At 44.9% G+C, this 14372-nt stretch overlaps 1 protein-coding gene across 2 annotated transcripts; it reads right to left on the reverse strand.

Annotated features, from left to right (window-relative positions):
- Window positions 1–4959: 4959 nt before the first annotated feature.
- Window positions 4960–11531, reverse strand: NCLN (nicalin). 2 transcript variants are annotated; one of them, XM_035892246.1, is made up of 14 exons: window positions 11346–11531; window positions 10984–11128; window positions 10250–10344; window positions 9937–10017; window positions 9625–9728; window positions 9089–9177; window positions 8772–8911; window positions 8162–8340; window positions 7928–8015; window positions 7794–7832; window positions 7524–7684; window positions 6834–6887; window positions 6666–6744; window positions 4960–5059 (listed from the first exon to the last, which is right to left on the reverse strand). In XM_035892246.1, exons 1-14 carry the CDS (start codon window positions 11463–11465, stop codon window positions 5000–5002), a joined length of 1434 nt encoding a protein of 477 aa, XP_035748139.1. In that variant the 5' UTR covers window positions 11466–11531; the 3' UTR covers window positions 4960–4999. The 2 variants fall into 2 exon arrangements, with proteins under 2 accessions (XP_035748139.1, XP_009635009.1); XM_009636714.2 differs by having other exon boundaries at window positions 7524–7687.
- Between the last annotated feature and the right edge of the window lie 2841 nt (window positions 11532–14372).

The raw sequence follows: 14372 nt of genomic DNA on the forward strand, positions 1-14372 counted from the left end.
CTCCAGCCAGCCCGTGTGGGAGCCAAACATCGCGGCTGGGCAAGGCAAGCAGCGGGACTTCGCACATCCTTAGAGCACATGCGGAGGTGGGGCAGCTGCTGCTGGAAAGGTCGGTCTTGCCGAGGGGAACCCCTTAGGTGCTCGGCCACTGAGGCAGAACAAAAGTACAACCTCCATCTTTCCCCTTCTGTGGTGTTTAGATCAGTGTCCTGCTCTACAATCCTGACTGCTGTGGTTTCTAAGACCGGGGCTGACTCCTCCTCAGGGAACAGAGCTCTTGCAATGTTTACAATTTGAATAAATAGTTTATAAGTGTTCAAAAAGTTATTTGGTAATGACAGAGGCACAACCTACCACTATCATACACTGTGTCGGCTTCTCAGGTGGCCAGTTTTTCACAGTATTGAAGCTGTCTTGCATAGAAACTTCGATTGCTTCCACACAAACCTTTCAAAGAAATGGGAATTTGCTCGCCTCAATGTGCTGGAATCTCGCTCAGGGTCTGTAAATGTTTTCCACCAGACTATTTTACTTTTAACTATATAGAAGGGATGATGTAAGCTCTTAAAGACATACGTTTTCTCCCTTTTTGCAGGGCGCCTATTCCTTCAAATAACACAAGGAGATTCCAGTTTTTTGAGCTTCCAGCAGCAAATAGTTCTCCAAGAAATTTGTTCATCAAACCTACTCACTCAGTTTATTTTTCCAAGGGAAAAAGGGACAAACAAATAAGGAAATGAAAAATGTTAAAATACTTAAATATTATTACATTTATAGTCAGAAAAATATGTAAATCAACTGCATTGAATTTTCTATTAGCTTTTAAATATTCACTTCAATATACATTTGTTCTTTAGGACACACACGAGATAAATAATTGAGTTAACATTGCTAGATAAATCAACTCTTTTTCCTGAGCTGCAAATATTCCAGATTATAACCTTGAAGTTGCTATGCAGTAACTACAAATAGAAACTAAACAGATCAAAGTGAGCAAGCAGGAGCTTGAGTATCCAGAGGCCCCATTGACTGAGACATAGAGTAGCACCCTCGTCATTTCAGATTGGTACGTCAGGACTGAATGGCTCTTAAATGCAAAACCCAGCTTGGCCACAAGGTGCAGGAGAAGCTCGGTATTTTGGCTTCTGCATGATTTAAAACAACCAGCTAACGCCTGCCTGCCTGCCTCCCTACCCCCACCCCAAACCAAGCCCCACAACGATTTTGGGTATCTGTGGTTTTAAACATCAAAGTAGATTGTGGTGACTCCTCCAGCCACAGATAGCGGGGTAGCCAGTTCCATTTTGGCTTTAGGGTCTTTCCTCTTAGCACTGAGTGCAAGGGTGGAGCTGATATTGCACAGTAGTACTTATTTCATACCAATGAACCAACTTCTCTTATTTGGGAGATCAACCACGATAGTCCAAACTATTTGCGTACAATCCCCATTAGTGCCTGTGTGGTTTGGGAGTGAACAGAAGGAAATGAACAGTGCTTAAACCCTGTGAAAACCGGATTTTTGTGAGCTGCAGACTTTGACAGCACCAGGACAACAGGTAAAGTCAGACAGATAACAAAGAAAGTTGTTTTACGGCTAGAAGTACCAACTACTAGCCACTTGTGTACACGTGGACATACGCTTTCCATGAGTCTTCCTTCCAGGCAAACTCCCAATAAAAAGAACAGGTAAACACGGGGGCAACAAGAATCAGCTACACAGAGCTCTTCTGCAATGCTGTGGAGAACTTTTATTTTACCAGAACAGCTGTTGCATTTTCGCCTTCGCGTGTTGTGTTGGTGACAGAATTGATCAGCTATGCTGCAGTATGGATCAGCATAATTTTTCTTGTTTTTTTTTTTTTCAAAACCTAGCAGAATAGCAGGGTCTATTTACAAACTTCTCTGTCAACTTCAAGGGAAACAGCAATGTGGGAACTAAGCTCACTCCCAGGATGGGCACTCTGTTCCAGCTATGAGAAAGGTGGAGTTTGACTCTCTCAGGTTTCAGTATACAATGTTCCAGTGCACATGCCCTTTGATCAAAAGCATAGTCCCTTATCTGCAGTACAAACTACTTTCCATGGCAGCCAGAGATACACCAAATGCATCTAGCCAGATTATAGGACAAACTACCCTTGTGTGGGAGAGCGCGATGTGCTATCCCAACTGCCCTTCAGGTTTATGAACTCTCTTCATCTACTCCATCCACCTTTCTTTTAGATAGCAGCCACTGGCTTCTGGCACTGCATCAGGAGTGTTAGCAGTTTACTGTTGAGACCACAAGGAGCTGAAGTGTTTGCTTCAATGCAACAACCTCAACAGGGACGTAGCTGCAACCATACTGGGTTGCCTTGGTGGAAGTTGACTCTGAACTTTGAGTTTCTCGCCTGGAAGACCAAACATTGACAGTCTCCACTGCAAGGAAGAACGCTCCGGGCCTGTTCTGTTCTCTCTTGCCCACTACTTGCCAATTTTATATGCGTCAGGTCAAGCTGCAGTAGGATTGCTAATAATTTTGCTTTTTCTATTTTTCTCAGTGAAGTAACGGAGTTTCATTAAGCCTGGTTAAGTAATCTGCTGGATTGGAGGGAACACCCCCTCTCCAAGTGTAACACGCTAGAAATGATGCGGCTGGAGGCCTCTGAGCATCCCAGAGCATGCACCTTCCCATAGCACAACGTATGTAGTCTCTAAGGGCAGAGCATAAAAGCCAGTGGAAAACAATCAAGGCTCATCTTCCAGCCACTCCAGCAATTTCTGAAGTTGTTATAAATTAATTTAGTAGAGGAGTGTCACAAACACTTTATGCATGCAGACAGACGTATTTTAAATAAGCACTCAAAAGATCAGAAAAAGCCGTTTCCCTGTAGGGCTGATATTTCAGGAGTGCTTGGTACCATGCCACCTGCTGCTACTATAGTGAACCCCTAACATCAGCATGCTCTCCTGGAAAAGAAAAGACCCTTTAAAGATCAAGTTGCTACACATTTGAAGGAGTAGAAAGCACACATTATGGGGTAAGGGTGCTCCAAGGAGGAGACTACAGTGAAACACACAAAGGTGGATGGAAATCAGTGCTTCGGTCCCCATCCAAAGGACAAGGACAGTGACTGGCCACAACCACCCCTTTTCTAACAAGTGTGCGCACAGCAGCTATGGTGCAGACAAGGATGCACAGCTTGAATTTTCCTTGCATACAAAAAAAGGGTACACCTTCATTCAAACCCACAAGAGCTTTTCAGCCTCTGTAAAAGATGCTATTTCAAATACAAGTAGTCATTTAAAAAAAAAAAAAAAAAAAAAAAAGGTAGTCACCGTGGCCTGTGAAGAGACCTTATGTGCATAGAACAAATTACAGAAAGGACTCAAACATTGCTGAGTGGCAGGACAGTAGCATTCAATCAAGACATCATCCAGAACTACAACTAGCCTAGGACTTGTAGTCAGTATCAATATATTTTCCAGAAGAACTCGAGGGTAAACAAAGTGCAACACTGCCCAGAAAGGGCATTCAGCTCTCACCAGAAAGTAGTGACAAGTATCCTGCTTACCTTGGATGGTGTAATTCAGGAAAGACTTAAACTTAAGATGATGACAATGCTTGAGCAACCGGTTACCTGGCCCTTGCGATCTTTGCATAGCACTGGCAACTGTTTTGGGCAACTACATAGTGCTCTCCATCCAGAAGCACCAGCAAACTAAAACCAAGGCTTGCTCAAGGATAAAAGTAACAGCGAGCGTGTGTTCCAAGATACACTCTCTCAGGTACAGTTCTAGAAGCAGCCATGTTTAAAATGACATTCATAAAACTTCATTTTTTGTTTTGTTTTGCTTTTTAATGGCCAAGTGACCTGCCTCCCTTCATACTGAGGGCAGCACACAAAAGGACAGCGACAAGCACTTTGGGAACTTGCTCATACGTGCAGGCCAGGAACAGTGTTTCCAGAAATAATAGAGCTGAAAAATGTGAAATTAGACCCTGAGATGCAGGTGAACGTGGGAAAACACCCCAAAATCCAGAACTCATCTGGAAGTGAAAACCGAGGAATGAAGATTGAAGGAATTACAGACCAGAGCTCAGCAGGAGCTGGGCTGCTCTTGCTATTAATATAAACAGCTAATTTAAATACATGGAACAGCACAGTCACAATCCTGCAGCAGTTGGGACTGCAGAACACCCCTTAAAAACCAAGCAAGAGTTTAGCACAGAGTGGTGGCAGACGTTCAAGGACCATAAACTTTAAGAGAAATCAAGTACACAGCAAAATGCATCCTCCAGTAGAGACAGGAGAGAACCTGTCCTGGTAAGAACCCTAATGCAAGGAACCCGTTTTAACAACCTTTCCTCATTCTGTCAATAACAGTCAAGATCGTTTACAGTGCACTTCCTAAAAGGGAATGAGTTATTGCACAGTCTAAACAAAATGCAAGAAGATGCTTGCTGCAGACACTGCTTGCTCAGCACACCTTCCTAAAGCCAGGCAGTGAACTTAAGAAAGAGGTGCCATAAGAAAACACGCTAATAGTATTCTCTTTAATTTGCATGTGCACTTTTTTTTCTTTTTAAAAACTGCTCTTAGTCCTTGTTTGCTGGGCAGAGGTGACATGTCACTCTGCTCTGTAGTTTCAGTTTCCAAGTTGGTTGTATGGCACATGTGTCCATGAAGGTGCTGGACTTGGTTTTACACTCATAGAAGCTGCTCAGAATCAGCCGTTCAGTGTTTAAACAACCTGCAGGAACTACTGAAGTCTCTGAGCCTCTCCCTCGCCAAAAAGCAAAGGAAAACAGACATGGTGCAAGTCAGGGGAAGAAGGTGAAGAAAAGCACTTAAAAGGTGCACAAGAGTTAAAATTTCATTTTCTTTCTGCCTTCCTCCCCTCTATAGAGTAGCAAAGAGGAGACAGAGGAAGAGAAACAGCAGGATTCAATGGAAGGCAGAAGGTTCCTGATGGGCTCACCGATGGCTCAGTGCTGCTGTATGGATGATGACTCGTCATTTCACTGCTGCTTGGTTTTAAGGGATAATCTCTGTATCATCTTGTAAAGGAGACCAAAGTGCTGGAAACAGAAGGAAAATAACCATGAGTCCTTATAAATTCTAATAAACTGTGTTCTACACAGATAGAAAACTTACTAGAAGGCTTAGAACAATACTAAAGTACAAATGCAATACCTTGTTTGGATCATCCACTAGCACTCTCATCCTGAAGACAGAGTGGGACTTGGTGAATTAGCAGGAATTATTACAATGAGGCATAGTTAATTCAAGCTGTACAGAAAGTGACGGCTTACAGAAGTGTTGCTGCAGGCCTGTACCACCCCCATTGTGAAGATTCAAATGCTTGTTAAAGATTTTACATTTTTTGATGCAATTCTGTTCCTTCCGAAGGGGAGGAGAAAGCTTCATATTTCAACGCATGCATGATACCGGTCACTACAGAAACACTGCTGCCAGCAGTTTCAGGAATGTAAAAATGAACCAGGCAAACAGAGATTCCCAGTAATTCACAATCCTTTAGCTGGATCTTCTCTTTCACCATTTCACCTGTGACTTAGAAATTCCCTTAATTCCTCTATTGATTCTGCTTTGATGAATTGTATTTCGATTCAATAACAGCCACTTCAGATATTTGACAGATGTAACAAGATCCAGGCTTCAAATAATTTGTAATAACAAATGTAATGAAGACAGCTGACAGAAATCAAAGCATATACTTTCCCTCCTGTTTATGTTGTTACATCCGATTTTTAAATGCTTGTTGTTTCCCCAGACAAATAATAAACACAGATAACATGAAGTGATCAAAATTTAGATTGATCTAAAATGATTTCCTTTCATTCATGTTCTTGAGAGAACCCAGTCAGGATCAGAAGCCTAGCTCACAGTGGCTTTGTTAATACTTAAACAAACCCACTTAATTTAAGCTGGCTGGCCAAGGCATGGAGTATCACATTTCCTGTATGGATGTGTCCTGTACGGACACAGGATGTATTTATGGTTTCATTGGATAAAAAAAAAAAAAAAAAAAAAAAAAACACACCAAACCAACAACAAATCCCTGAAGATGCATTTCTAAGCTGCATCCCAAGTTCAGATACTGGAAGGATCTTGTAACACTCCTAACTTACTACAAGCTGCAAACCTTTAACATTACAGCACATTTTAGCTACCTTGAGAAGTTTCAGTCTGAAGCTGTTACATAGCCAAAATAACTTAACAAGTGAGCTGTGCACATCCTAACAAATCCCTGAAGATGCATTTCTAAGCTGCATCCCAAGTTCAGATACTGGAAGGATCTTGTAACACTCCTAACTTACTACAAGCTGCAAACCTTTAACATTACAGCACATTTTAGCTACCTTGAGAAGTTTCAGTCTGAAGCTGTTACATAGCCAAAATAACTTAACAAGTGAGCTGTGCACATCCTTGACCAAGAGAAGGAGCTCTATAAAACAGTTCTGCACTAGAATGGCAAGAGATTGCTTTCAGCACAACCGAGATACTCAGAAACACGCACATCAGAACAGCCAGCCATTTTGGATTACTACTTTTAGAGTGGGGTGGCATTATTATTCCAATTTTGGTGCTGGGACTGTACGATACTGTAGCTAACGTGATTCACAATGGAAATAATACATCTGTCTCCCACTTCTCTTCTCTTACCTGCACTGCAACATAGGCAACACCAAGGTAGGCTGCAATACAGACAGCCAGAAGCAGGTCAAAGATCGCTGGCTTGACCCTGCAGTATAGAAAGAACACATGGAATTGCTACAGCAGGTACTGCCACAGAGTGAGACAACAGCCGAACATGCCCAAGGAATTCCATACCTGTATGCATTCATCACCTGTTTCAGCTGGTCATAGAAAACAAACTCAGGGTCCCTGTGAAAAGAAGAAATTCTGCAGGTTGTATTCCACTTCTTGACAGTGCAGTAAGGACAGCCCAGACCTCTGTTCCCAAGGAGTTCATCCAACCAGAAACAGGTAAGCATGACTACCTTGTATACCAGTTTTGAACCAGTTTTAGTTGTCAAGTCTTTCTTTTCCTACAGTCAGAAGCCTAAAGATACACTTCAGAATACATGCTGGTCAGCTGTCTCAGAAGAGGCACATAGAAGATGCCTCACTGGGTTGGGTTCATTCAACTCCTTCAACCCAAGCAGGTTAGACAGGATGGAAGCTGCCTTTTTGCAATTAAAGAAAGCTTTCTAGGGGATCTTAGTCTTTTTGCGCATTGAGAGAAGCAGCAGAGTGTGATGGGTGGAACCCAAACAGTGAAAAAACAAACTCTTCCGACAGAAGGAGCTACTGGGATTTGTTACTGTGCCCTGAGGAAGGACAAAGTGCTGTCTCTGGGAGAAGAGAGAGCGTGAACCAAAACCAACAGGAGAGCAGAAAAGAGCAATCACTTCCAGCTACATGCCAAGAAGCCAGAAAAGGTGCAGCTCAGAGACAAAATTCATTGGAGGGGGAAGCAATTTTGCATGCCCTGGATGGTTCTTTCATCTCTTCTCTTACCGTTTGTCTGCTTTTACATGATGCTGTTTGACATCCTTCAGGTAGCGGCCCATATAATACTCTAAGGTGCTGAGGAAGGTGCTGTCTTTATCAATCAGCTGGGCAGCCCTGGGCTGACTGCTCAGCCAGTCCATCACTGATTCTAGCTGCTCCTGCTGGATCTGCTGCAGAAAAATACCACCAAAGAAAGGGAGTCAACCACACATATGCTGCGACTCTCCCAGACTCGATTCCTTCTTCCCACAGGTTACAAAAATGCACTGTCCTCACCATCTGATCTGTGAAGATCTGCAGATCTGCAGGTGCTCCCTGCAAGGGAAAAAAATAACCCAGGCTATTGGTGAGAGCAAGCTTGGTTGGGCAGGCCAAATCTGGCTAGCACTGCACCAATGGGCAGCTCTTACCTTCTCTGTTAGGTTGTAGATGACCCTTGTCAAAGCCTCAGCAATGATCCTAGTATTCCTGGTTAGTGCCTTAGTGTCTATTCGTGCCCTAAAGCAAAAGAGGGGATTATAGACTTGCCAATGGTATCAGCTTCCTCTAGAAACCACCCTTTTTCACTGCATCAAGCATGAGCCTGAATCCAGAGCCCAACTCCCAATGCTTTTTCACCTGCAGCCTTCCCTAAGGCCTCTAACCTCCTATCCATGATGCTGTTGCGCAGGCTGTCCCGGTGGGTCTCCAGATGGGAGATGGTGAATGCTGGCAAGCGTCGGATTGCAAAACGCTCGTGCTCCCATGCCAGCATGTCCTCAGCCAAGTTTATCTTCTTATGCACCATAGAAAACTTCACCTCTGGGAACTGGCTGGCAACAACCTGAAGGAAAGGAGAAGCCATCCAGGGTGTCATGCTGCTAACTGCATAGTCCCATCTTGCACTGCCCAATCCATCTGGACCCATTTTTTTTTTTGCTCCAGAAGGTAAATACACTTCCAGCTGTGAGGTGCAGTTACTGCCATTAAAAAGCTGTTTTAATGTCAAAAAAACTGTTTTCATGTCACTATAGTGTAGCTTTTGCAAGCAACAAGCCATAAGGAAGCGCAGCAGAAAATGCAGCAGATCTAGTCTGCTTCATTTGGGACTGCGGCACGAGGATTCTGCACTTCACATCAAGTGACCGTACAAAATACATGAAATATTTCAATGGCACACCCTTTCTTCCCGTCTTCCTTCCCTCCTCTCTTGGAGAGCTGCAGCTGCCCATAGTAAGTCCCAAGTTCCCATCTACCTAAAACGCTTTTCATTACCATCTCCAGTTCTCTCAGAAACGCATGCTGCAAGGTCCCCTCCTTGGGAGGCTTTGAGACATGGAGATGAAGGCTATTGCCTCGGCCCAGAGTATCAAGGCAGAGAACAAACGCTACGTTGTCCTGCAGCAGGCTGGAATCTGGAACAGAAAAATCCAAACCTTTATTGCTATGTTTTGTGCTGGGATTCCCATCCCAAAAAAGCAAGGCCCACACAAGGAGATTCTCGCAGGGGGGCTGACATACTAGACAGATAACACAATCGTATTAACAGAGGCCTTGCACAGAACACATTGGAATGCCAGCCCCTTACTCACCAGTGTGGTCCAAATTGTCTTCCAGCCATCGCTTGGTTCCTTGATAATTAAACTTGCCACCTCCAGATGCAAAGAACAGCAAGTTATACCTGCCCATCAAAGAAGACAGGAAAGTGTTAGCACACTGCACTCCATGGCTACAGAACTCCTTTACTCAGCCTTGGAGGCATGGTGAAATTGCAACAGCTAGCACCTGACATTCAAGGCAAGTTATCCATTAACAAATGCTTCCTACATGCCACATACTAAGGTAATGGCAGGACAGGGGTAAAGGGGGCGGGGGGGGAGTCCCAGTGCTTGAGAACAGAATCTACTTCCCACATCATTCCCTCCACTTGTCCCCAAGGTTGAGCAGAGCTACAGCAAAGAAACCAAAGGAAGCAGCTTGGCCATTAACAGCAGCTGTACTTGCAGGGAAGCAAACCAGAGCAAAGGAAGGAGAAGACTGCTTCTAACACACTTCGTATCTGGAGCAAAAGCCCTTCTTATCTGGTCTCAGCTACACACATTCATCCAAGCATAGGGCGGTTTCTTACCCAGCATGGGTACGTCTGTAGGTGTAGAGCCGGGAAAACAGCCTGGCTAGTTCCAGCAGCACTGAGATACCACTGCCATTGGAGTCAGCACCATGTGACAGCCACTGCAGGATGAAGTGGGACAGAGACAAGGTGACAACCCTACACTTACTCTCACGTACCAGAATAGCCCTCAAGATAGCACACCACACCACTTATAACTACCCCACATCTTTAAGGCCAAGAAAAAAAACACAGGGGCAGAGGCCACATGAGAAAAAAAGTCAGGAACACACAGACAGGAGTAGAGCTGCAGGAAGAAAGAATACTCACTGGAGCAACTCCAAAAGAATCATAGTGGGCAACTATCACAACAGTGGGCAGGTCTTCTCCACCCAGACCTGTAAGCCTTCCCTGTAGAGGAAAGAGATCTGTGTCACTCAGCATCGCCCTTTGTACGCCTGTACAAAGACAGCCTGACTTCTACACGCCCATTGAGTCTGCAGCGGCCTCAGTTCTGAGGACTTCAGATACTCACCTGGCTGAGACCCCCCTGACTTCCCCTATCAGTCCAAATATCTGATGAAGTCCCAATAAAAGAAGGCACCCCATCAATGTTGTCAGTTTGAATCCGTATACAACTCACCTCCACACTAGGTATGAGCCAATCATTGATAGCTTTGCTTTGAGCCCCACTGGTCACCATCTGGAAGCCATTGGCAGTTGCCGTGTGCAGCAGAACTAGAACAATAACCAAAAAAAAAGTACACCTGGGGATGTTTCATCCCTTTTTTTCCCTTGCTAACTGAGCTCTGGAGAGACCAGCTTTAAACCATTTAAGCCCTCTCAACTTGTTGCTTTTGTTTATGCATTGACATGGAATCCTAGTGACCATGCATCTTCATTCTGTCCTGAAATCCCAATATTCTGAGATGGCTAAAATAGAAACATTTCTCCAGCAGTCCTAAAGTTAATCATGAGCAGCAGGTCAGTAAGATAGTAAAGTTATTTACAAGGAAATACATGGAAGCACTGAACTGACTTGTGGTCAGACAAAAAGCTTCAGCTTCTACCAACACACTGTAGTCACTTAACATCTTCAATGCTGTTTTTAACTTTAGTTTTGCTTTCTGTCTTACTTGCAACAGTGTGAAGCCAAGAACTCACTCCATGCAACTGTATTTCCAAATACAGTCAAGTAATACTCTCTTTTATACTGTGTTCTTCTTCCATTAATTCTCAAAGCACCTTAACAAAGGCAGAATAAACATGAAAGCAACCAAACACTGGTTCACGGTGCATATGACAAAGCAGACAGCTCCCAGAGGTGGGATCAGGACTGTCTTCCTCTAAACCTTTCCCCCGCTTGTCAGAACTCACCTTCTGCAGCCGAGGCAGAACCCTGTGATGCAGAAGCAGCCCGTGTTTGTTCATAGATAGACAGGAGCTCTTCATCTTCCACTGCAAAGTAGACTGGCACAATGGTTTCCATAGCAAGCATTTCTGGCTCTATCTCCATGAATTGCTGAGGATTTAAGTGAGACACAAACTTAGCATCTGCTAAACATGCAAGAAAAAAATGAACAACCAAAGCGGATAGAGAAAGGCAAGTTTTACAATTAGAATATGATTTGTTGTGCGTTACAACAGGAGCTTTCAGTCCTACAGCAACCCGAGCCTCTCCCCCTTTCAAATACATCTCCCATTGGTAGAGAAAAGGAACAAACTTTTTTTTTTTTTACCCTTACAACATCCTGTGGGACAGAAGAGATGGATCGCGGCAGGATGATCACGACAGCACCAGCTGACTGGCGGAGCGCCTTCTGGTACTGCTCATAGGAGAAATCCACCAGTCGCATCATGACGCAGCGGCGGCTCAGGACATCCGCTTCTACAGTGCGAGCTTCTGTGTTAAGCACTGCACTCCTGGTGCCTGTGAGGAGAGAAGAGCAAGAGGTTTTTTAAGTAATTTCATCACATCACCTTTGCTTGAGCCTAGCTCCTTCTCAGAACAGTCTTGGTGACAGTCTGATGAACTTCAGAGCAGACATGACCTGCAGAAAGCCAAGTTCATCTCTTTTCCCTTGTCCAAGAAGGAACAAAGATACGTGCTTTGTCCTTGCATCCATCAGACCAACATCTGTGCAGCCATGTCCTGCCAGGCTCCCCTTACTCCAGCACTACACAGACTCGACCACCTTCCAGTCTTCCTCTCCACCACAACCACGCAGGCTACCTGTTTGCTTGCCTGCACCTGATACCTAAAGACAGCAGTAGATGTGGAGAAAGCCTGGCCTCTTGCTATGCAGCCTACTGCATCCTCCCACTTGTAGGGTTGTGTCTGCAAGCAGAGGATGCACGCTGTGCAGAACCACTTTGTGAAAGGAGGCCACCCCATGTCCATCCAAAGGGCTGTTCTATCTCACCCACTGGGATGTTTCTACGGCTAAGAAAACTACAAATGAGCAGGCTGCGTCTAACTGCTGACTCTTTCCTACTCTCAGTTTCAGCATATCAAACTCCCCACACGAAAATGTAATCCTTTGGGAGAACAGCAGTCTGGAAGCTTTTTCCAAGAGAGGACCACAAGGACGTCTCGTATAAATAGAGACATTAAAATCCACCTTACAATTTGTAATGCTCCAAATCCAATTTCTTCTTCTATAACTCCAGCACCTACATTGAAGACTTATCACACTGGGTCCCCAAGCAGCCAGGGAAGGAGCAAGGTGCTCCAGAAGGCAGCTCAGCCTATGCCAAAGTGTTGCTAAAGGTTAGATTTAAAACTGGCTTAGCTTAACTCTAACATTAGCTTGGTCTCATCAAAGGTCAAATCACCTAAACAAGAAACCCCCGTACTTTCCCTGCATAGTATCAGTGAAGGCCATACATGCAGAAATGGAGTTAAGGCATGATCTAAATTCTCCACATCGAGCTCCTACACTGTATAATAAATAAATATTAACAGCAGCTCTTCCTCTCCCCCCAGTCAGAGAAAAACACTCCATAATGAGGGTAACCCCTCCACCATTCCCAAAACAATGTGTAAACGTAGCACAGCGTGGATCCAGAGCTCTGCTCCCAGCACAGCCCTCCGACATCTAAGCAGAACAGACCCAACAGTATTTTCTGACAGCGTGGCAAGACAAGTTGATTTTCTGTAGTTTCTCTACATAGAACTGTTTAATAATAATTAATTTACAATCTAAAGAACTCTATTCTAACAGTATTAGAGGAAGTCCAAGTCCGTTCTTCAATTGCTGTATGACTGATGTTGACAAAAAAACTCTTCTCCCCCCTGCAAGAAAAGGCTCAGCAGCAATCTCTTTTGGGGAAAGAATATGAGAATCTGGAACAACGAACAGCTTTTATCCTGAAGGACATCTGGCCTCAGAACACACATGGAACAGCCAAAGGGGCTGGCAAGGAACAAAGGAAATACACAATCCACCGAGCTAAAAGACTCCAGAAAAAGAAAGAGCATAAAAAGTTAATTGTGAGCATCTTAAAAAGCCATGTGGGGCTTTCCAAGAGTTCACAAAATATTCCAAAATATGTTGTAAGCACTTGGCTAGAGAGAACACTCAAAGTCAGCTGAAACACATGCCTGCTGCCCCATTAAGCCTGCCAACAAAGATTTACCATGACGTAAGAAAAGAGACAGCTTAATATTCCCATGAGAGAGTTTACTTCAATCTAGTGAGGCTCTCAGCAACAGAGGTCTCAAGATGTGGACACATTTTGAGAAACTGTGATGGAAGAACCCAGAAGTAATTTCAGATATTTGGAAGCCACCAGTGGTGTCTGTCATGTTTACAAAGCACGCAGGCATAGCTGGCATTTCATAACTTCTACAGACATTTGATCTTATGAAGATCTGAAAGATCTAGAGACTGAGTTTCACGGACAGCACAGAATAAATGTGGGGCTGTAATGCCAGACTGTTAACGGAAGCCCAAAACTTAGGCCACAAAACAGACAGCAGGAAGAGTCACTCATGGACAGAACATATGCCCTGATTTGGAATAAAATATCTACAGAAGACTCGGAAACAACACTCAATTCTGGGTTAGTAAGGGGGGGTGGGGTGGGGCGTGGAGGCTAAGGGTTACAACATTTCAATGCTTCACAGAACAGGTTGTGTTTCTGACTCCAAGAAAGGTGTTGCACAATAGGCAGCCTAGAAGCAACAGAACTGGAGGTCAATCGTAATATAAAGGAAGAACTGTAACAGAAAGGACTCTCAAATGAGGAGACACTGGAGCCACACACATGCTAATTGAGACTGAAGAGGCTGAAGAGGAAAGAAGAATCAACCTGGCAACAGAGGAGTCAAAGGCAAGAGAACACAACTGAGCTCACGACCAATTCCCCCAGTATGCAAAACGGCTGCAGCTGGACTACTTGAAACACAGGGAGTTCAGCCCCCAGCCAGGAGCCTGCACAGACACAGCAGGGTCCTTGGGCACCTCTAGGTCACCATGTAGGAGCTTTTGGCACCCTCCTGCTCGTGCTGAGACTGGGCAGTAAAACTCTGCCAGACGGGGCCCACATACATCCGTCCCCGGGTCGGGGCCCGGGCCCGGCTCCAGCCTCCCGGGGCCCTCCGAGCTCTCCTGCAGCCTCCCCTGGACTGGGTCGCCCTCCCCGGGCCGCCTACCGCTTCGCGGCCTACCCTGAGCTCCTCCCCGCGGTCGGGGCTCTTCCCAGGAGCCCATCGGCCCTGAAAGGGGCCGCTGCCGGGACTCACTCTCCCGGAGGCCTGCGGC

This window comes from Egretta garzetta, unplaced genomic scaffold, assembly GCF_000687185.1.
Source record: "Egretta garzetta isolate BGI_Z169 unplaced genomic scaffold, ASM68718v1 scaffold4, whole genome shotgun sequence".
NCBI classification, from domain to species: Eukaryota; Metazoa; Chordata; class Aves; order Pelecaniformes; family Ardeidae; genus Egretta; species Egretta garzetta.